General features: G+C 37.0%; 1 protein-coding gene across 1 annotated transcript in view; it reads right to left on the bottom strand.

Moving 5' to 3' along the window:
• Positions 1 to 2,141: 2,141 nt before the first annotated feature.
• Positions 2,142 to 25,844, bottom strand: part of LOC135200618 (neurofibromin-like) — a 369,381-nt gene continuing 345,678 nt past the window's right edge. The window contains 1 exon segment of the mRNA XM_064229231.1: positions 2,142 to 6,160. Coding sequence (XP_064085301.1) covers positions 6,018 to 6,160 — 143 coding nt within the window. The 3' untranslated portion in view covers positions 2,142 to 6,017.

Below are 25,844 nucleotides of genomic sequence, written 5' to 3'. Positions count from 1 at the left end.
ATTACTGATAGCAAAAGAATTGATACATATAAATACTATTCAAAAAAGTTCTCATGTTAATGACCAAAATGTACAATAAACTACCATCTTTCACTTACCTAAAAACCATATGACACCGCCCATATTTCTCACCAGGCTCCAATTACTTTTGCTTAAAATATATAATGATTAAATGGTACACATACGTATTTGGTAATGAAAACATACCACATAAAAATGGAAAAATTCATAAATACTTAGTTCTGATCACTGTAAAAGATGGCTCAGTTGCTTCAGTCAACAAGATCATTGATGCCAAATTTTTCTTCCCATGCATTGTGTAAAGTACCAGGTAAATATGTACCTTGAATCCTAAAATATTTGTAACAAATATGGTATGTACTTGCAAAAACAACACACAAGACAATCAATCTTGTTTGCTATTCCTTTTATATTTACATAAAACTTAAAGATTTGTGTTATCAGTATAACAGACTACCTGCATCGCCCTTGTTTGCTGGAAGAATGATTGAATGGGACAAAATTACATTGGAAAATAACTTTACAGGTGGTTAAGTCATTCTTTTCAGTTTGTTTTCATTTCTGCCACAAGGATAACTTTACATACTTAAACCCCTCAATTTGTCCATGAAAATTTTCAACTTTTAAATAACCGACATTAATTATTTCCCTCATACCAACTACATAATAAACATTGTGATTTTCTTTCTTTCATGATATTATCCCCAATGGTCGATAAACATTTCGGAACATTACTATTTCCACTGAAAAGTGAGATGACTGAAATACTTCTATAAACTCCCTTCTAGACTATGAATGTTTGACTATTATGCATCTGATCTTATGTAAAACTGAACCAAACCCAAGTAAATTAATGACAAATTAGAGAAGACCCAATATTACTAATCTACTTCCAGACAACTGTCATTCTTAAATTTCCACACACCTGATTCTATCAAAGTATAGATCTGGAAGCTGACATTATTAGTTACTAACAGATAGAACTATAGTTGAGAACTTGGAAGATACTGCCTTACCCATTATTGAACAAGGTGAAAACAAAAGGACAAGTTGAAAACACAAGCAGAAGATTATATGCAAAATGCATTCCTAGCTTCAGTGTAATTAACTACCTTAGCACTTTCCAACAATTTTAGCTTCGTCTTTAATTGCATGTACAGTAACTTGTTATAAATTACATCTTGTACTCACTAGCAAACAATGGCACAACCACAAAAATTACAGCACACGTCCTTAAATTTTCATCACCTTCAAGATAATTATCATATGCAGTCTTTTTCCACACTAATATGATATATATATATATATATATATATTTAATATTATATATATAAATATATATAAATATAATTATAGATTATTTATATTTAATTTATATATAAATATATATATATTATTATATATATATAATTATAATAGTATATATAATATATATCTTGATAATATATTATATAGTAATTATATTATATATATATATATATATATATATATTATATATATATAGTATATATTATATATATTATATAAGCGATACCACGGGAAATGATAGACAGGAATCAAGCGCTTTCGTCTTTATTCAGACATCGTCAAGGAGAGTAGCTCCTTGACGATGTCTGAATAAAGACGAAAGCGCTTGGATTCCTGTCTATCATTTCCCGTGGTATTCGCTTATTTATGAAGTCACGTGCATCTACTGTGATTTTTTAAGCATATATATATATATATATATATATATATATATATATATATATATATATATATATATATTTAACCAATTTCCAAGGCTTAAAGATATCCAAAACCTAATTCCTCTAGCATATTTTTAAACCAAAAACCTAGTGAGCTTTCTAATGTAACCAAATTATAACAGATGTCTTTACATTTTATGGCAATCTCTTACCTTTTAGTATACGAGCTTCTCATGACATCTCTTCTCGAAACATGACAAAATTCCTTTGGTGTCCTTATTTGAATTAAAATTGGCAGGGTGATTTAAAACATGTATGAATATGGGTACATGATGGTGTCTTTTTTTAGAACTAATGGAAATGACTTAGGGGGATAATACATGTATATATCATTTTGTATTAACTTAATGGTCATTAATCACATCTTTAATCAACAAATATCAAAACTACAAAACACACTACATATAATTATACAATAAGTACAACTGTCGCAAATGCTTAAGTAGTTATTACTCTTAATATATTTCACTTAAAAATTTATGCTTCTGAAACTAGTTCTCATATCAAAAATAAAAATTATATATCAAATCTCCTTTCAAGCAAGATTATATTCTTCAAAGGAATGCAACAAAATATTCAAATTTATACTTACAAATTCTGATCTCATCATATCTATGGGTCACTGTTCTTTGCACTTCGCTACTCTTTTATGTGAGTAAACAATCATCTCAAGGAGATGCATCATTAAACTTGTTCATGAAAGTGTTTCCATGTCCAAGTTTACACATAACCTTCTGTTCCCATCAATGATGGGTAATGAGATTGGCTTTCTAACACCCCCAGTCTTCATTTTAAAACCACAGCCATATAATCATGCTTTAAGTATTCTTTACAAACCTTATGTTTTGAAATTTTATCAGTTCAACCAATTGAGATGCTGCATCCATTTTGCAAACTATCAATAATAATCAAACATAAGTTGCTATTTGTTACTTCAAAATGACATAAAACTGGAATTCCCTATTTGCATAAGGAATCGGTATTTGTGATTGAAAAAATACCAATATGATACAATAATGATACTTTACCACAATCTACTGCTAGGAGATAATGCAAAAGAGGGTCCCCACAGAGACCCTGGCCATTCTAGCATTACAACCAGGTTGTTCTGACAACACTGAAGGCTTAAGGACTAATGCTTCCTAAATGTGTTAAAAGTAATCTAAATTCATATATTTTTCAAAATAAATTCACAGGCTCATTTCTTTTCATTCTTAAAAACAGATCCTAAGCAAAATTTAGGCTAACTATAAATCAAATGCTCTCTTCAAGACAGACATACTCAAACACACACACACACAAACCCCCTCTTCCTTTATTCAGCCTTAACTCAATATACGTTATGCACCAAAGAACAAGCACTGAGCTTGTGAAAAGTATTTCAAAAGTTGAACAGCTGCTACTGATACTTCGATAATGCCCATTTCCAAAGTCAAGTATTTTAAAAGCACAACAAACTGATTACCATTTTGGTAATGAAGCAATCAGTTCAGTTCTTCATTTGAAGAAAAATAAGTCATAAAGACAATTAGGATAACCATTGATGATGATAAGTTTTAAAACCAAATCAATGGCCTTCAGGTTCCTCTTTCACAAGGCTGAACAGTTTTATCTTTGGCAGAAAAAAACTTGGGTGAAAAGACTGCTGCACCTGCTTATTGAAATCCATTCATATAACAATGGGAAAATGTTTAACACTAAAGAAAATCTTCATGCAACTTTGCTGAGAAGAAATACAATGTTACATAATGAGTAACAAATACCTAACTGAAAGAGAGATTCAGAACAATAGATATTTATTGGACTATTTGATTCAGTAATGTTCAACTTTCATGAGTCAGGTAGATGGATATAAAAATCATAAATTATCCAAGAGGAAGAGTTGTCCACAAACTTTTGGTGGTTTATACTTATAGCACCATAAGTTAACTTGGAATGGTACAATATGGTTATTTATAAAAAATACATCTTTCTGATAACTGCACTCTAATTTCAAATGGAAATCATTACTGTGCATAGCCTGCTATTTCCAAGTTTCTACAGACATCAGAGATGCAATGTTACTGCTTATAGGAATCTAGAATTTTAACAAAAACTGTTACAGATATGACTGCTTTATGTTTTCAATTATTTCAATTCCAGCACATTCCAAAGGGTTTACCCACATCCTCTAACTTATGCTGAGATTATCTGCAATGCTGAGTAAGAGAATATTCTGGACATTTTTAAAGTACTTCTAATGCATTAAGAATCTGGAAACATTCAAAATCACATGCTCTTCCAGTTGTAGAACAAGAATGTTGACTATAATCTGCTTTACATATCCCATTTTAAAATTATGAAATTACAGTCTCCAGGATACATTAAGGAGACTTCATGTGGTGTATTCAGATATTTTAAGAATCATGGACTTAAAATAAAAGCAGGTAAGTTCAATATTACATATGATTTCCGATTATAATGTAACCATGATTTTTCATGGTAAGTCAACAGCTTGAATCTCTTAAGACAGATAAATGGGTGCTAGTTTATGTTGTCCAGCTGGCATAAAAAAAAATTCACAACTGGGCCTTTCTCCGAAAATCCGTTCCTAGAATACTTACTCACACATAAATAATTTTGATATATTTATTATTCCTCATGAGGCTTCCTTCTTTTTCAAGAAACCTTATCGATAATTCTGAACCTCTGAGTTTCTGAATTTCTCTAAACAATTTCAGTTTTACTTGTCTTTGAGGGGAAAAACTTGTGTTTCAGTAGTACTCTACGAGTTTTGTAAACTAACCGTTTTTGACTGGTTGCTTCATTACTGCATGTGACTAAAGGTCCCTGTACTTCCAATAAGAAATGAATATTACCTCAGTAAAGAGCAGAAGAAAGGAGAGAAAAATTATATATCTTCATAACCAGTGAACACTGAAAGCGTTTTAAGATGCCATAATCTACACCAGCCATTTTGCACAGTCTACAGGCCTACTTGAATAATTTCTTGAAACTTCCACAATGACAGACATGCCACTCATGCATACTTTCTTTACCATCTACTCCTGCATTCATGCTCGGTATTTTTTTTTTTTTTTTTTTTACAAAAGTTTATCTGACAAAAAATACAATACTGATTGTTTTCCCTTTGTAAATAATTACACATATTCGTCTACATTATCACTGAATATCCCTCCCTCCTGGGTGGCTGAATCTAATATCCACAGAAGAACTAACAGGTCACAAGTAGTTACATTTCAAAAGTATTTTAAGGGGAAACCATTCATTTCTCCTTAGCTCAGAAGCTATATTTACAGAATTCATGTACTTAGTACAAAAATGCAGCCCTTTCTCACATGGTGAGAAAGTTAATTAAACAAATAACTCAGCTGTCACACACTGACACCCAACGGTAGTTGCCAAACATAACTTTGAATACTCACAAAGCAAAGTGGGATGCTAACTCCTCATTATTAAAATTAGCCTCTTCTTAGACTTGTGTATCAGTGGCAACGAAGCGCAACACTTGACAAACATTCAAATTACAGTAATTTATACAAACTAGATTTGCTTACAATCTAGTATTCCTTTGGCCATGAATGAAGTATCACATTGTCCCGAGTCAGTACACAATTATTTACTGTACAGTGAGCCAGTATTATCATTATAACAATGATGCGGCAACAATAATAATAATAATAATGATAACCATTATACTAATGCCAACAATAATCATTATAATAATACAGTAATCATATCAATAAAAAATTTATCAATAAACAAACAGTAAATAAAAACAATCTGATGACTATCACATCAGCACTCATACTAGCTGTGCTTCTTAAATTCACCATCTTGATAAATCTAGTGACATTATAAAAGACTATGATGTTTGGAAAGAGAAAAAACAAGAGGAAAGAAAAAAGTTAATGAGACTCTACAACAGTAAATCTAGCCTCTGGACATAAAATTATCCTGCTATCTAAGAGATGAAAGTTTTGTACATAATATTCCTATTACCATAATTACTCTTTAAAAGTATGAACAGTATGAACAAATATACACATTACAAATAAAGATGAACCACACCTTCTTTTGTTCTTGAGGTTCCACCTCCAAGGAAAGGTAAGAAGCTGCCTTGGTCTACAAAATTTTTCAACTTAATCAACCTTCCTAGAGTTCTCTCAATGAGACACACAATGATCTGTGTGCAAATGACCAACAGACTCTTTACTTCAATTCCTACAGATGGCATGCTGCCTTAAATTACTTGCTTTTGTTGGCTAGCTTGCATCGGAAAGACCGCTGCTTCGCAATCAAGTTTGGAAGGACTGGCTTCGGACGTGAGCCAGTGGGATGAGCAGGAAGATTCTGTGGGACACTTAACCCTTCACTGGTGGCATCTACTTCTGTTGTTCACAAAATAAAAAAAAATTAATATAGTAGTTTTCAAAGTAATGTAACAAAATAATATAAGAAAAAAATTAAGTTCTAAAGTACTACTGCTGCAGTGAAAATTACATTTCTGATCTCAGTGTACAAATTAAGAAATATATACACAGTTCTTATATGTAACTAAGCAAAGCAGATATTTGATAAGGCATTATTTTGGTATACGTTCAGAAAACATCTTCAACACTGGAGACCAGAAAAATTCTTAAATTCTGTTACATGTCCCTGGCAATAACTTTATATGTAATGAACAGTACCTCACCAATATGATACAAAGCATTGTCTTCATGGTTTATAAAATTAATGATAAAAAACAACATGAGAAATTTTTCAATCAATTTGTATTTTTCATAACTAATAAACCTGAGATCTCAACATTAGGATAAATCTTCTAGCTCTAACTAGAAAACCAGTAAAATTAATAAGAAATTGTGTACTCAAAGGAACAGTTTTTTCATGCAAACCCTTAATCACTCATTGTTTAACTTCCCTGGAAGAAATTCTATTCACACCCATTTCTTCAAGACTGAGAGGGCCCAAGTGAGCATGTTTCCCTTCACTTTCTAGGCTGTGTGGCCAAATTCCAACATAAAAGAGAGAGGAAGAGGAAGGAAAGTGGAAACTTGATGACTAATGCGTTTGAATGGAAAAGCGTTTTACCTACTAAATGCACTTTCTGTATCATCAACACTATTAATGATAGTGGTACGTCAACTTGAAGGGCCTCAACTGATGCAATTTTGTTTTTGAGTAATCAGCAAATAATGCTACAGTTATTGGACAGTAAAATAAAACTGACATCAAGTACCACAGTTTGTGAACTTTATTTGTTCGTTGTGTTTGCTCTGTCTCATACAGAACCTCTATTTGTGTCAGGTTGTTATCTTAACTGAAATTTACATATTTCATGTTATGGTGTTTATACTTATCACAATAAGATTTCACAAATTTATGTCAGGTGGGCAACAAAAGATGTATGGTGTGGGGTTCCTTTGGTAACAGGGGTTTAGAAAAGATGGTATTTCTCCTTGAGAAATACAGTTAAAACAGGTGATTTACAGTACAGTGTATTATAATTTACCTAATGATGTTCTGAGTCTTCAATTAAGAAATAAGACACCAGCATTCTGCCGAAGGAAAGGACAATATCATCTTGCACAGAAAAACTACAACCAGACTGGGAAGCTAAATACACAGATGAATTCTTGGCGATTCCCTTAAACTATTTCCTATCAAGAACATAGGAAGTCAACACCAGTACCATTCCTAAGTTGCAGGTGGCGATTAAAGCAGCATGGAACTCCTCAATCCCAAACACCCTTGGAGCCTTGCTGATCCTATAGCAGAGAAGCTTCAGGAGACTTGTATGAAAAAAGCTTCAGGAGACCCATTGCAGCAAAGGGAATCCAAGCCTCCTTGCTGGTAAGTATACCCAGTGGTCACTACACTACCTTTTCAAAGGAATATCACTTGGAGCAATCTCCAGTTCTTCACATGAGTATTCTTTTCTTAACTTCAACCATTGAAACCGGGAGGTCTATGAAAGAAACAACAGCTTAGCCAAGGAAACAAAATGTGTCTGCAAGGCAAACTTGCTTCTGAGCTGAATGAAAGGCATACAGTCAGTAAACCGCTTTGGAGATGTAATTGGCAGGCTTGATATGTCAAACCTGTCAGCTAATTTTGCTCCATTAGTTTTAAACAACAAATCTAACAATCAAATATAAAACTTTTCAGTAAAGCAACAGTTATAATTAGTATGAACCATTTATTTTGCACAATTAAAGCTAAGGAAAATTCCTCTTCAGATCAACACTGTAGAGTACAGTGGCCTAATACTTTTGCTGCCTCTACTTGACAGTGAATGGAGTTAACAAAATCATTAAATGTTTCCATTTATATATTTTTATCTTAAAAGTTTAAATCAGTTTTGATAAGCCTCCAATTTCTGATAGAGAAAATACTTATGACTAATATACTGAAAAAAATCTGTATGTCTTCAGTGACACAAATAAAAAACTCCAAAAGTTTGTTACAAATAATTTAACCCACAATTTTCTATGGATCATTATCAAAGACACTGTGCACAACAGAAGTAATAATCAACTTGGTTGACTAACCTGTAAAATAAAATCCTAATTAGCAGTTACCATAAATTCCAGGTTATGAATCCTACTAAAGTTTTATAACATCCACCGAGCATGAGAACAATGAAATACTGTACTTGATACAACATACGGCTGTGCCAAGATTCGTAAGCGTATCAAGAGTCAACTACTAATAACAACAATAACCAGACAAAACTTTAATACTTTAATCTGGGCTGGATATCTATCATGGCTCAATGTACAAAGCAGTAAACAAAACGGAAACATTACCACTACTCTACAGCTTTTAACCCTGTAATTACAAACGGCCAAAAACATTCACAAGGTGTTGGTGGACAGATGTTGTACGAGAGGCTGACTGTAAGGAAAAACTTACCTTGTTGAATGAAATTTAAAAATATGCAATGCAAATGACCAAAGGAAGGAAAATAAGGTTATTGGTGGGAAAAAATGGAAATTTAAAAATTAAATGGCAAAAAAAAACACAACTAGTGGTTCATATGTCTGCTAGAAATATGTGCTGTTTATGGCTACCCACGGTTTAATGTGCTTATTTCTGAGTCATCACTCCCAAGGTTTCAACACCCTTCAACTGCATAAGTCCTCACTAATGGTATACTTTCCCTGAATAATAGTACTTTCATGACTAAAAGATCCCTACTAGAGTACAAAAAAGTAAGACTGAGGCCAAGTGCTAAAACCTTTCACAGTTATTCTGCACCAAAGAAAGTAGACAACAATAAATCCTCTCATTTCACTAAATAATTCAATAAATTTATAGCTAAAGGAAAATTCTGAACCCATCAGCTTAACGGTATTGCTAGAACAATTTTTAGTTTTTAAAATTTTCATCCAATTAAAATACTGCGTACTACCCGTAACATACTTTACCAATGAGCTTAGTAGTGGCAAACATGGACAAAAGGACCTCAGAAAACACACTGACAAAATTAGTTCAGACTACAGTCCTGTATACTATGAAAATTACAAGAGAATCTGAAACAGAATAAGAAAAATTAGCTTCCAATAAAGCCTACAAGGAATGCTGCTCACAGTTAAGTAGATTTTGAACTAAAATTTATACACACAAAACTTGGATAATGCCAACATCACAATGAAACATATAAAACCCTTGTATATATCCACCCCAATGCAGAATTGAAGTGCTAATATCAATGATACCCTCCTGAACATGCAACCACTTCAGTTATTCATCCTAATATATATATATATATATTATATATATATATATATATATCTATAATATATATATATATATTATATACGTATATATATATATCTATAGATATATATATATATATATATATATTATCTATATATATATATATATATATATATATAAAATCCTCCAATTTTTCATGCTCTAATACCTGATGCAATTTCTTGAATACATTCAGACTGGTGGAAACTTCCACACACAAAAGAAAAAGTGAACAACATGAATCCATTCTGATAAATGAATTTCACTCCCCAAATGGCCCATAACAGGAAGACACCAATTTAAGAGTTTGGAATATCATGGTGTTATATCAACCAATAAGTTTATACAAAATTAGATAAAATTATTTGAAATATACACTACTGTACTGAGCCCTTTTGAGAAAAATCCATCCAATAAACTCGCCAAAACTTAATAAATTCAATGGCATTCCAACTGAACACCCCATTCTTAACTAAGCCTTCACAATTATATCACAGTTGCATGAAGATTTATACTGCACCTACTCTTAGAATTTATATCATACCAGCCACCATACATTCAGTCTTTTTCCTTTTCATACTTTCTCAGATAATCTGCAGATGTTAAACCTCTAACAAGACACCTCTCACATTCAGCAATTCATTTTTATGTTGCTCTTGTTGGATCTACTCTTACACTTGTACATAGAACAACAATTCATTTAGCCTTCATTAACCTCTAAATTAACACTTTCCATTCACATACTCACTTGAACAGCACAAATCAAGTGAATAAATAATTCATAAACATCTGAGGCTTCAAAAGAAAAATTCCATTCCTAACACCAAAAAAAAAGAAAAAAAAAAGAAAAAAAATACTATGAACTGACAAAAAGAAATGTTTCTTCAGGAACAAATAAACAGTAAAAATTATCATATCATTAGCACCAGTAACTTCAAAAACACATAAGCATAAACTCACCTGCAAAAAATATTAAAAAGAAACAATTTCAACAAACAAATAAATCAAAATAAATGTAAAATGATCAAAAGTCAGTTACACAGTCATAGAACACCAATTCAGTTGTTTTTGACAGAGCACAATGCCTAGATGATGAGAATGGGGCCTGAAAGCACCTGATACTTACTGTGGGACTTCTGTGGCTCACAGCTAATCAAGCAATTCTTCAGAACCTCAAAGCTGCATCTGCAAATTAAACACATACAGCATTAGAGCACCCATCACACAGTCAGACCTCCATTCACCTCTTTACATACACATTAGTCGCGCACAAGTTTAAACGAGAAAAAAGCTCCGAGAAGGTATACAGCCCGCCAACATAACTCCATCCAAATCAAGTCACTGAGAACGAAGTTTCTCAATCCTGGCCAGCCGTACAATAGTTGCATGAAAATCTCAATTAACCCAAACAACAGCACTCATTTTTATCAACATCTAATAGCTCATCCGCTACATCCAAACAAGAGTCTACCAAGGAACAGTACTGGATGCAATCTAATTTCAAGAGTATGGCATGTTTTCCCTTAAAAAAAAAAAAAAAAAAAAAAAAAAAAAAACTTTTAACTTGGTTTTTAAACTAAATACAGATAAGTAAACAAAAGCATGTTTGTATGGCATATTTTCCCTTAAAAAAAAAAAAAAAAAAAAAAACCATCTTGGTTGTTGAACTAAATACAGATAAGTAAACAAAAGCAAGTTTGTAAGTCAACAAATCAACATTTCATGATACAAAATAAATTGTGTAATGTATAAAATGTACTGTAGCATTGCATGTGTCATTATAGTAGTTCAGTTATAACAAATATAACAGGACATATGAAGAGTACAAAAAACACACATGCTGTGTAACTTCTTCAAATGAAACATGACCAAAAATACTGCATACATCTCAAAGTTTGTTCTACAAAATTTCAGAGAAAACATCACAGCTTCTAAATTAAAAGCAGAAAAACATTAAGACACGTCTCTAAAGCAAATTTCTACAAAAATAATAATCAACATCAGCACGTACAGGCCTTATAAACTAAAGGTGGCAAGTATTTTCGTATTTTTGCCCATGAATCTTTTCAGTAGACGTATCTAAATCTCATTCGTATATTTTGTAGATTAATAAACCAACTCAGAAACAATTTGGTACATTTTTAAGAATTCTCTCTAATAACAGAACTCCTAAATTATCCATGTCAACCTTCATGGCCTTTCACACCTTTGATGTAGGATACAAGTTTTTAAAAAGGAATTTACCACTTCTGTCTTGGATGAATTAGGCCTCAAATACATAAATTCTTGTGAGTCAAAAGCCAAGCAAATAAGTTGTGGGGAGTACTCGACACACTATTGCTGATAAAACTCTCATTCAATTGAAAATTTTATTAATGCAAATGGAGAATGATATTTACAAGGAATGATGTATATATAATATTCTAGTGAGAAAGAGAACCTTGTAATAAAGAAGGGGGGGAGGGGGGAAGACATTGGAAGAGGGGGACAATTTCTTATACTAAAGGGCACTAGACTGTGAAGCAAGGATTTTAAAGAAGCCAATAAAATTGTCAACAAAACTAAAAGGCATAGATGAAGAGAAGTGAGGCCATATAACTAATGGTAAATAAAAGTTAACAAAGTGAATAGTATTTCTGTGTAAAAAGAAAAAGTTACACTCCTATGCAGCAGCAAATAGGCTCCATAGTTTAAGCACAGTGGGAAGATCATATTACATAAGAAGAAATAACAACACAATCTCGAATCTACTAGCAGGAATATGAAGTGACACATATAAGTTTGAGGAGGTTTGGACACGGAACTAAAAAGGAGAATAAGAAGTCAGAAAACTCATAGAGGGAGGAAGCAGCAGGATAAAGATCAGTCAGTCCGAGGGCCCAAAAAATCAGAGGAAAGGGTCATAGATGACAGTGCATTACCAAGAAAGTGGAAGAAACTCATTTCTTGTTTAACCCTGTAAAGGGAAAAATCCTACAAAAAAGTTAAAAGATGACAATAAATTCTTGTATTTAACATTTACAATCATACCGTCTACACTGTAGTTGCAAGCACTTCCAAAGTAATTATCATCTAGCAAAGCACAAATCAAAGAGGCTAAGGATGAATGAAATGAACCAAACTAAAAGCTAATTTCTGGCCCATTCTGGATGGCTGAAACAAATATCTTATTAGGAAAATTTTGCTAAAATGTAGTGAAAGGTGCTTACATTCACAGAGCTATTATTGAATCAGGCTTCCAGAAACTGCTTTCATAAAGATGTAGAAGTGTATTATGACAGAAATTACGATGAGAAAGGCAATTGCCATTCAATAAACATCAGATAAGAATTCACATTCAAACCCCTATATAAATATCAACAACTCCAATAAGGCTGTTCTCTCCCTATGCTGAAGTTGACTTTGATGAATTCCATTCCAGCATTCAATCTTCTTACACCAAAAAATATTACTTACCCTTGTAACTGTTTAATAAATGTATATATACTTAGCGCACATATTTTACCTTAGTCATTAAGTATATATCTATATTAAGTATAAATCTATATGGACTGCAGGCATTTTAACAGTGTTGTTAGGTACGTGTATATGTACGATTCGTTTTTCCCATTTTCTTTCAATGTCATTTTACTTGAACATTTCCTCTCATGCCTCACATGAATCATACTCAAGCAATAACAATGTCTTTGCCACCTCATTCCCTTTGTTATCCTTTTATGATAAACTGATAGATAAAAGAAAGACTGCACAAAAGAGGAAGATGTATAAAAATAATAATGGGAAACAAGAAATAAAAAGATGACTGGTACAAAAATAAATTGTATATACAGTAGACCCTTGACTCACGAACACAATCCGTTCCTAGACCTTGGTCGTGTTCCAAATTGTTCGTGACTCGGAGCTAATTTCCCCATAAGGTTTAATGGGAATAATATTAATTGGTTCTCGACCCCTACGAACCAATATATATTATGTATATTTTGCCTTATTTTACACAGATAATGTAAAAGTCAGTGTAAAAAACCTTAATATATCTAATAATATAATTTAAAATGGTAAACTAACACTATAAAAACGTTTGTAAAGTGAACACTTACTATGACTGGCGAGACTTCTGGCTTGACGGACAAGAGAAGAGGAGGGTGGTGGGTGGGGAGGAGGTTATTGTGCGGAAGGAGACCCTCCCCCATCCAGGTCGGGGAGATCTCGTTCCGGAGATTCAACTCTTCTAGGTTTTTTTGGTGAACGTTTAATCACAAACTTATCCAATGTCTGTTGCCTTTTCCTTCCTTGCATAACTTTTCTGAAATGGCTCATTAAATTTTCATTGAGCATATTCACGATCCTGTTCGTAACAATTTTGTCCGGATGATACAATTCAAGGAAGCACTGGACATCATTCCACTTTTCCAATGCGGCTTTTATCACATCACTGCTGACATCTGTAACTTCCTCCCCAGCCTCCTCTTCGTCAGTTGATTGCTCCCGAGCAAGTTGCTCCTGCTGCTCTTTGTGGAGTTGAACAAGTTCGTCCGCAGTCAAATCTTCTGAATGTTCAGCGACCAATTCTTCAACATCTTCGTCGTTGACTTGTAGACCCATACTGTTGCCCATGGACACAATTTTCTTGCACAATCTCTGCATCGAAGCCCTCAAAGTCACGGACAGTTACGCACTGGGGCCAAAGTTTCCGCCACGCAGAATTTAATGTGCGGTACGTAACTTCAGTCCATGCGTTATCAATGAGGGTTATGCAGTGAAAACATTAAAGTGCTTCTTCCAAAATTCTTTTAAGGTTAATTTTGTCTCTTCAGTTACACGGAAGCATCTGGAGAAGAGCGCCTTCGTATATAATTTCTTAAAATTGCTAATGACTTGTTGGTCCATGGGCTGGAGAACAGAGGTCGTGTTGGGTGGAAGGAACTTGAACTGAATGAAGTCATGTTCACTGCAGTCAGCCAAGTACGAAGGGTGTGCCGGGGCATTATCCATGATCAGAAGGCACCGCAGGGGTAGCTTGTTCTCTGTTAGGTACTGACTCACGGTCGGCGCAAACACTTCATCAATCCACTCCATAAACAAGTTCCGTGTCACCCATGCTTTTGTATTGGCCCTCCACATTACAGGCAGTCTGGCCTTATTTACGTTGTGCTGCTTAAAGGCACGCGGGTTATTTGAATGGTAGACAAGTAGCGGCTTTAGTTTCAAGTCGCCACTTGCGTTTGAGCATAACAAAAGCGTAAGCCTATCCTTCATTGGCTTGTGGCCTGGGAGCGCCCTTCTCTTCTTGGGTGATAAATGTCCTGTTGGGCATCTTCTTCCAGAAGAGGCCCGTTTCATCACAATTGAAAATCTGTTGAGCGACGTATCCTTCGGCCTCCACGAACTCGGCAAACTCAGTCACGAATGCCTCAGCAGCAGCCTTGTCTGCGCTAGCAGCCTCACCATGCCTAATTACAGAGTGAATTCCAGTTCTTTTCTTGAAGTTCTATCAAACACCCTTTACTAGCCTTAAAATCATCTGGCGTGGCACTAGTAGAAGGAGTTTCCTTCAGCAAACTCTGATACACTTGCGAGCTTTCCTCGCAGATGATCGGCTCGTTTACACTATCACCTGCCATCTGTTTCTCATGTACCCACTTCAAAATTATTTTTTCTGCCTCTTCGAGGGTTTGCGATCTCATCTTGGTTAGTACTGTCACTCCCTTCGCAACATTTGCTTCTTTAATGGCATCCTTGTTTTTCAAAATTGTCGAAATTGTCGACTTGGCCATCTTGTACTCACTTGCGATATCGGTCACGCGAACACCACGTTCAAACTTTTCTATAATTTCTTTCTTTATTTCAATGGTTATCTTCCTCTGCACCCTCTTCTCACCATCACTCTTCACTTTCTTACTTTCACCACCACTCTTCACTTTCTTAGGGCCCATTATGAAGAAAATCACAAGTTTTAGCGCAAAAAATGCTAAGCGAATTGACGAACGTCTTGTACACAATGAGATGAGACAAAGAGCGATGCGTGGGTGACGCCGTGCGTGGCGGCTGGAGGATGGCTGTTCCCATGGCAAACTCAAACGCTCTCACGTGTGCTGGGCGATTTCGCGCATTTTTCAAATGTTTGTGTCTAAAAATTAGTTTGTGAAACAAAGTGAATTGTTATTTTCCAGAAATTTCCAGCATTTTTCAAATGTTCATGTCTCAAAATTAGTTCATGACCCAAACAGAATTTTTATTTTCCGCATTTTTTTTTTGTTCGTATCTCAAAGTTAGTTCGTAGGTCAAGGGTGAAATTTTACCTATAATTTTGGTCGGGGATCGAGTTGTACGGGGTGGGTCAATGCGTTCGTGAGTCAAGGGTCTACTGTATATATATATGTATATATATATTATATATATATATATAGTATATATATATATATATATATATATATATATATATATATACATATCTCCGTGTTCCTTTGAGCCATATGCTGTTTTCAAAAATGCTTGCAAGTCTGTCCAGGTACGACATTTTGTAAATTGGAAACTCCTTGACCTATGACTGAGGTCTCCCTTATTGAAATCTAGCAAAGCTTTCACCTCTCTGAATGCCTCTACATCGTCTACTATATTCTTTGCCGCTAAATAGTTATTAACTCCTTCTATGAAGATATTTACAGGCTGTGACAATACGCCATCCACAATCCCTTTGAAAGGGCTGACCCCAGCAGTAATGTTCGTCACGTGATGTAGTAGCGTCGTAGGTTTAGCATCCGCCATTTTATCTTGTTTCCCAATGCTGTTTTTTTCGCTAAGCTTCCCCGATCTCAATAACATCAATGTATTTATATACACTAAACCCAATCAAGAAAAATCAACACAAATTTTCCCCCAATAATGGATAACAAAAGGTAAGCATGCCCCGTCCCCAATCACAAAATCAACCCCACGAAAATGACAATAAAAAAATAATAATAAAGAGGGGATAGGAAAAGAAAAAGAATGCAAAATGTTTCCCAGCCAATTCTCTCTCTCTCTTCTCTCTCTCTCTGGCGTGACTCGCCACAAAAATCCCACTCAAGTAAGTTAGCCACACACAAATACAAGGAAAGGAACAAAAAAAAAAAAAAAAAAAAAAAAAAAAAAAAAAAAAAAAAACTCTAAAATACACTTACGTCTTCATATGACCGTGAATCGAATTCATATACACTGCAAATATGCGCGAACTGCGAAACACTTTAATATGTCGAAAATTAAACTTTTCCTCCTCACGTTTTTTTAAACACCTTTATTCCGTAATCTCAAGAAATCGAAACTGACTTGGCTTGGGAGAGGAAGTCTGAGGAACAGCTTCTCTCTGTCGAATCAGCAGTAAAGACCCAGAGTTGTCTGTGACATGATTAATAACCCCTTTTCCTACCAAAAAAAAAGACGAAACCCCCTATTTCTAACTGGTCACCAGTCCCTTCGGAGCGTACCTACAGCTTGAAAAATATATAAAAAGCCTTTACCGCTTCTACCACTGTTTTCCCCTCCTTATCCCCTAAACTACACAAACTGGGAACTCTTACCTGTTGCCAATGGTGCCCTGTCTGTAAGATGTCACGAGGCTTATTAAGACTGCATAAATATAAAAAATACTATTTATTTCCCAAAGCAATTGGTTATAACATAGAACAAAATGATTAACAAGTCATAATGGCATAAACACCCAAATCTACCCATAAAGAAACCAGTAAGATAACATTCTACCCTCTTGACTAAGGTTACACTCCCAAACCCAAAAGTGTCTTATTGTCTCGTATTAGTCAGGTTAGAGAATCCTGTTTCTAATCAACCATGGAATCGGACCCATCTGTAATAAAGATAATAGGTATATAGACATCCCCCACATCACTCTTTTCAAAGTATTTACGTAGAGAGAGTATTTTCACACTTCTCTCTCTTTTTTCAAAAGGTAACAGATTTTCTAAGATTTTTATAGAATGTGTCCTACCTTTCCGATGGGTGTTTTCTCCCGACACTTGGAGCAACCACTTGATCTATTTTTGTTCATCTCAAAGAATGCGTCTTCCACAAGTACCCTGAACTAGTAGGCCTGTAATACGCGTACAAACGAATGTACATGCCTCACAAACAGGGGAAAGATCTCTTGAGTCAAGTTGCTTGTTCTTTTCACCTCCTAGATATATATATATATATATATATATATATATATATATATATATATATATATATATATATATATATATATATATATATATATATATATATATATATATATATATATATATATAGATATATATATAATATATATAACATACATGTATATATACTATAGTATATATATATTGTCATTTGTGACGGCCGTTCCGCCATTTTATCCTCTCATACGAGAGGAGCAGCATGGGAATTTGAACGAATGCAAGCTTGGTGCCTTTACCCAGAGCCTCACCACACACCCACCTATCCTAGAACAGTCTCCTCCCCGAGGTCTCTTACTTTCAAATGCCACTGCAAGACGACAGCGCCAAGTTGGCACCCCCCAAATGGGGAATTGTGATGCAAGTCTAAGCCTAAGACGAAAGGGACCAAAGGTCGCTGACCAGTAGAAAACCCTCCACTTTCGAAGGATGAGAGGGAGGAAGCCGAAGTGTGGATGGCCGTTCTTCACCGACCGAAAGTCTTACAAGGTGGACATGCTGTCTTCTGTCCGCCCCTTCCGAGAGGCAACTGTCTCTCCCTTACAAGGTAGGTGTCTGTTGTATGAGAACCTCGTACCCTGAACTATTCTGCCTCCTTCCCCAGGATAACTTCCCATCCTTCCCTCCTATCTGTACAGAAACAAATCCTATCCACCGATCCTTTGTTCCTCTCCCTCTCCTACCCTCCGGCGTCCCCTCGTGGCGGGCTTGCTTAAGACCATTTCCCCTTGCCTGAGAGTAGCCTCTCTTCATAATGTCTAAGCGCTAACCGTTTATAAATATAGCTGCTGCAATAGATAAGTGGATTAGCATATCTGTGCATATCAACTAGTGTTTAATTGTCGTAAATTTTTCCCTTCCAGGGGACGAGAGTACTTTTGGTGAACTTCCACGAAACCATAGTACACCATTCCAGTCAAGAGAAGCCCTTGCAGCTTCAAGCTTCAGCGGTTAACCACGGTTAACCTAATATTATTTATATATATAATATCCTATTTGTTGTGCTCTCTTGTTACTAAAATTGTACAAAGTAATTGTTAAATACATTTATTGCCAGTATTTAGTGTCTCGATGCCGGCTGGCGACCTCCAAACTCCCTTCTTTTCATCTATATAAATTATGATACATGTGTGCTATTAATTAATCAAAGACCAGAGCACAGGTGTAACGTAAGAATGAATACATACATACATACATACATACATACATACATACATACACAAACATATACAACATATAGTAACATATTACATGTAATATATATATTATTATATATATATATATATATATATAATATATAATATAATATAATATTTATAACATATAGTAGTATATATATATATACATATATAAATACACATATATACATATATATATATATATATATATATATATATATATATATATATATATATATATATAATATATATATATATATATATATATATATATATATATATATATATATATATATATATATATATATATATATATATATATATATATATATATATATATATATATATATATATATATATATATATATATATATGATATATATAATATATATATATATATATATATATATATATATATATACATATATATATATTACATAATATATATATATATATATATATATATATATATATATATATATATATATATATATATATATATATATATATATATCTATATATATATATATATATATAGTATATATATATATATATATATATATATATATATATATATATATATATATATATATAAAAATATGGAATTTTTATTCTAAAATTAATATATAATAATACTTACCTGTATAATTTATCTAGCCTTAAATCCCCAAAAAACCGCACCAAAATTTACCACATTGGCAACCCTGTTACCTCCTATTCTGTCCGCCAGTTGGCAACACTGTCGTTGACAGATACAAAAACCTTCCCTCAAATCAGTTGTGATAGGCAGATCGTGGTTAGGAGGGGTGGGATGGATGGGGGGAAGAATTTTGGACTAGATAAATTATACAGGTAAGTATTATTATAATTAATTTTAGAATAAAATTCCATATTAATAAACATTACCTTAATATAATTTATCTAGCCCGATTAACCACATTGAAAAGGAGGAGGGAATCTGAATACAATTTCACCCTTTGGACAGAATAGGAGAAAACAAACAAAGAAATATATCATATCAGGCAGTCAAAACTCAACCCAAGGTCTAAGATACTAACAATTCAAGGTCTCCTACCATAATGCCACCAAACTGCGGTAGCACAGGACAAGGAGTAAGTGCATAGTCAGTCCGTCTGTACTAAAGTCAGGTGACCGACCAGGTGACCAGTCAGACGAATTGCGGACAGCAAGGCTGCACCCTGAAGACTATCAAGCACTATTCTTTCCCTAAAGGATGAGTGTCTGGACTGTCTGGGCGATTCAAAGCTAAGGCAAAGAACCACTTGGGGGTGTTATCAACGCAACCCAACGTCGCCAGCAACGAATCGGCTCATGAGCAACTCCTAACTCGAGCTTTCTGGTGCCAAGAGAAAGGAGCGCGGAGCAAAAGGCGATTCAGTCCCGAAGGACGAATGCCTGACAGTCCAACCTAGTCTCATGTTACACGATCATCGGGGGTGTATCAACGCAACCGACTTCGTCAACAAGAAACTCAGGGCTACTAAATGTCGCCTGATCTCACACGAGTGTCTGACTCTGAGAAAACAGGTGAGACAAAAAGTATGGTGAGCGAGTCACCAGATGACGCAGACGATCCATCAACTAATTCCCTGTCCCTGGACAGTGGAAGAAGTCATGGAGTCGTCAGGACACAAGCGAACCAGTGGCTAGTCCTAGGTCAGCATCGACTCTGGGAGAAGCGTAGTCGCCAGTGCCGACAACCCAGTGGCTGGAACCATTTCACACTGAAAATGGAAGCAGCATGAGTTGCCAAGCAGTCAGTCCTTGTCATAAACAACACCTGAAATACCAAAGAACTGCCCTAATTCCATTATAACTACGTCAAAAACTGCCATGGGTTATATACAAAACAAAAAATATATACAAAACAAAAATTAATGAATAATATACAGGTAGCAACCAAACGTAAAACAGGAAGACTACCTAATTCTCCTGTCTGACGACCTGTCCTGCCATCACCAATGGGGCCGCAAAGGAACCGAAGGTCGCCTAGAACTAAGAGAAATATCCCTCAAGTAAAAAGAGGCAAAAAAACAGAAATTATTAGAAACGCCAAGTCGCCGCCTCAAGCACCTTGGTGACTGAGACGTTCTTCATAAAAGCTACTGATGTAGCAAACTGCTCTAATACTGTGTGCTCTCGGCGTCTGGTCTTCCCCAGCAGCCGAACCACCAGTTTTAACGATCAGATCTCTGAGAAAAAAGGATACACCATTCTTTGAAATAGGTCTCTTGACATTTCGGGGTGAAACAAACAGATGACGGGGGACGACCTGAATGTCCTTCGTGCGGCGTAAATAACATGAGAGCGCCCTAACAGGGCAAAGAACTAATTCCTCATTTAATTACCAACAAAGTCGACCAGTGACTTCAGTACGAAAGACCTGGGAATGGGATTATCCAGACGATTCAGTCTTTGCGACAAATTCAGGAAGGTATGACAAAATCATGTCTTGTCCAGATCTGGCAACCAGAAAAGAGAGTGCTTGCAGTTCACCCACCCTCTTGGCTGTAGCCAGTGAGACAAGGAAGAGTGTCTTAGAAGAGAGGTTCCTAAATTGGCAGAATTCAGAGGCTCAAACAGAGGGAACCTTAAGGCTTGAAGGACTTTGTTAACGTCCCATGTCGGAGGCGAACACTGTGGCCTGGGTCGAGATAGGGAAAAAGATCGAAGTAAATCTCTAATGACTAAGATGAAGAGATCTCAGGGAGCCTTGCCTTAAAAACATAGGAAAGCATAGACCTATAACCCTTAATGCACGAAGGTGACAGGGCCCTGTCATGATGTAAATGAACTAAAAACTCCGCTACTTTCGGTAAGGAAGGTCTAGAAATTGAATGTCCTTGAGACTTACACCAACGTCTGTAAACCGACCATTTAGCCTGATAATTTACTCTGGTTGATTGCGTCTGGCAAGAGCCAACTGTCGCGCCACTCTGGAGGAGAACCCTTCGTGCTTGGAGAACCTCTGACAGTCTCCAGGCATGAAGATGAAGCATGTGGAGCCTCTGATGGAACCGATGAAAATGGGTTGTTTGAGAAGATCTGGTCTCTCTGGCAGGCGAATGGGGGTTCCACCAGTGCTTCCAGAAGGTCGGGAAACCACTCCTGTGGCCAGAAGGGGGCGATCAAGGTGAGATCCAGACGCTAGGTTGCCCTCACTTTGTTGAGGACTGACCTCACCAGAGAGAACGGAGGAAAAGCATAGGCTTGAAGTCCCTCCCAGTCCTGCAAAAGAGAGTCTGTCCCGGCACTCTGAGGAGTCTGGTAAGGGGCGAAGAATATCTGGCACCAAAAATTCAGTGGGGTTGGCAAACAGATCGACTGTGACAGGCCATTTCTTCCTGAGGCTGTCGAAGACTTCATGGCAAAGTGTCCACTCCGACCCTTGAACTTCGTTCGGTCTCGACAAGGCGTCTGCTAAGACGTTGTGATGGCCCAGGATAAACTGAGGGACCAACGTAATCCCCCCCTGTCTTCTGCCCAACACAGGATGATCGGGCTTCTTGAGTGAGAAGATCCGACTGTGTGCCGCCTTGGTTTCTCAAGTACGAGACTGCTGTGGTGTTGCGACAAAGATCGCGACAACCGACTCCAACAGTTGTTCCTGAAATGAAAGAAGGCCTAGGTACACTGCCCTCAGTTCCCCCTCCAATTTATTGACATGATCCTCTCCTCCTCTAACCAAAGGCCCGAAGCGGCTTTCTTTGGAGCCCAGGTGTGCGCCCCAACCTTGATCCGAGGCGTCTGACCAAAACATTAGGTCCGGAGGAACCGAAAGAAGAGATGTCCCTGACTTGAGGCGGTGAACTTGCATCCACCAACGGAGATCCTTCGACATTGTGGAGAAGAGGCGACTATCGTGTCCTCGGAACACGAAATCCCATGACTGGCGAAGTGTCGACTGAAGGGACCTCATTCTGAGACGACCTCCGGGAACCAGTTGGATGAGGGATGACAAATGGCCCAGGAGAGACCTCCAAAGAGAAACTGGCTGCGTTACGGAGGACAAAAATTCTTCGATCAGACTCAGAAGCTTGTCTATCCGTTTCTGAGCGGGAGAAGCCCTCAAAATCTGGGAATTCAAAACAATCCCCAGATAAGTCCTGATCTGGCAAGGGATTAGATTGGACTTGTCGAAGTTGACACGAATGCCCAACTCGACACAAAGAGACAGAACTATCTCCCTCGACCGGAGACATTTCTCTAGAGATTCGGCCTGGACTAGCCAATCGTCCAGATACCGAAGCATCCTTATATTTAAACTGATGCAAAGAAATAGCTGAAACAGGAGCCATCACCCGAGAAAAGACCTGTGGAGCAGTGGTGAGGCCGAAACAAAGGGTCTTGAACTGGAAAACTCCCAAGTCCGTGAAAAACCGAAGGTAAGGTCTGCTTCTTGGATGGATGGGGATTTGCAGATAGCATCCTGCAGATCGATGGAAATCATCCAGTCCCCCTCCTGACGGATGAAAGAACAGTCTGGACCGTCTCCATCCTGAACTTGGACTTTAGAATGAACTTGTTCAAAACCGAAAGATCTATGATGGGGCGCCAGGCACCCGAGGCCTTTAGAACTACAAACATCCGAGAGTAAAACCCGGGAGAAGGAGGAGCTCACTCTATGGCATCCTTCTCCAAGAGGCCGAAAGCTCCGTTCTCCAAGGCTTGACCCCTGATTGAGTGAGGGGAATAACTGCTGAACTCGAGAGGACGATTGGAAAGTGGAGGTCTGGAAACAAAAGGGATCTCGTAACCTTCCTTCAGGACCTCCACCACCCAAGCATCCACCGCTCTGCCCATGCAAGCCTGACCAATGGGGGCGGGAGGAGACATAAGCTCCTACTGCGGTCTCCAGGCGAGATGATGACTCCTACTTCCGAAAATTCTTACGCAGAGACAAGGAAGAAGAAGAAGAAGAAGAAGAAGGTCCTCCTGGAGGTTGAGCTCTTTCTCTGCCCTTAGAGCCACGCCAAGAACCTCTCCCGCGTTTCAAAGGGTGAGCACCAGAGGATGAAGTAGAGGCACCAGCAACCTGAGATGTACTCTGGAAAAAAGAGCCAGAAGGAGGTTGTTGGGCGGGAGCAGAAGGTACAGATCTGGTCCTAAACTTACGCTTACTCCTTGAAGGAACAGGAGGAAGACCAGAGGAAAAAGCTCTTGATAAGGCCCAGTGAGCTTGGGAAGAGGCATCACCTTGATGTTCCTTCAAAACCTCAGAAAGCACAGAAATATCGAAAAGGAAATCGCCAAAAGGAGAAGAGGACAACAGACGGTTCTCTGAATCTCCGATACAGAGGAGGGTAACTGCGACAAATACAGGTTACGCCTTAGAGAAACAAGAAAGGCCTCCATTGAAGCAGCAAGCTCATTTTGATGTACAGAAGCGATTAAATGGATGAGCAGAATTTCTCAAAAAGAGGAGCATCAGGAGGAACAAACCCGGAGTCCTTGATATACATTAAAAGCCCTCCGAGGACCCACATATTGAAGGATTGAGCTCTTGTAAGGAGCTCATAACAGACTCCATAGCAATAAAATCTTCAATTGAGACAGAGGACCGAAGCCTTAGAAGGCAAGGGTTGACTTGAAAGTCGGACAAAATCAGGATTTGGCTTGAGGGGTCAAGAGAATGAAGAATCATCCGCCACCTGGTAAACTCCTCTCCAGTGTCGTAGAAGAGAAGAGAGCTTCCTCTTCCCTTCCCCGATCACCTTCGAAAGTTTAGCGGCAACGTCCGCCCTCACTCTCGCGAACCTCTGGGCAAAGGGAAAACGTAAAAATTCCCGTGACTGGGAAGGACCGTCAAGAAAAATCCCTTCTGTAATACAACGAGGCGGAGGCTGCTTCTGCTCTATAGGCCTCGCCTGAGAAAGAAAACTCAAAATTAAATAAAAAAGTTTCTTGAATTCACTCATGACATCCATTCGAGGAAACATCAATATCACACGAATCCGCGTCATCATCATCATATCGTCAGATCCTAACTAGAGAAACTTCCCCTGAAGTAAAATCCTGACGACTAGCTATCTTAGGTCTGACACTAATATCCCTCCCCCCTTCTCCTAAATAAGCGCCCTTTGGCACTGTTACGGGACTAACAGGGGACACATTGGGTAAAGATTCGTTTAGGCACCTGCCCGGACCGGATCCCCCCTAGGCCTTCGCACGAACGGGGTTCACAAGCCGGGGTAATCTGTCGCACCGTTACCCATGGTGCTGTCGACAGGTACCTGACGAGGAGCTGAAAAAGAATCTAAAAGAGTGTTAGACATTCTAGTAAAGGCTTCTTGAAAAATTCTCTGACAGATTGTTAAACTAGCTGAATATCTCTATCTAGACTAAGCTGTAATTTCTTAAAATTCTGTTTCCAGGTAGTTTCCATTGCCAAAATCTTTGAATCTACATCAGAAATAACTTCACTAATTACCGGTTGCACAGGGGGCAAAGCATCAATTAATTCGGAATCGGAGTCGTACGATACCGAAACCGGAGAGCCAGAACCATGAGCGCCCAACGTCAAAGAATTCGTTAGATACAGTTCTAGCAATCGATTTCTTTTTCTCCTTAACCGACTCTTACCGCTGCAAGATTGTTTGGCGTTTCATATAAGCAGTCATATCCTCGTCAGACCAGGGCTTACATACGTCACAATGAGAAGTCAAGTCACAAACCTGTACACGACAAGAGCTACAAATGTCATGGGGTTCATACTCCCTGCTACTCATCCTTGTCCCACAAACCGGGCAGTTCCTGATGTTGCTGGCAGAAGGAAGCATCGTAATTTCTTGGCAATCCATTGTAGAATTGGACAGGTCAGTAGTTCCGGGTCGCGCAAAAGTTCGTAATTTAAGATAAGAACCACAACAGAAATCAAAGTTAATTCACTATTTGCGTGATGTAATGCTGTGTGAATGGTAATT

This window comes from Macrobrachium nipponense, chromosome 27, assembly GCF_015104395.2.
Source record: "Macrobrachium nipponense isolate FS-2020 chromosome 27, ASM1510439v2, whole genome shotgun sequence".
In the NCBI taxonomy this organism is placed as follows: domain Eukaryota; kingdom Metazoa; phylum Arthropoda; class Malacostraca; order Decapoda; family Palaemonidae; genus Macrobrachium; species Macrobrachium nipponense.
The sequence above is the reverse complement of the archived record's forward strand: the minus strand, read 5'-3'. Positions and strand labels throughout refer to the sequence as shown.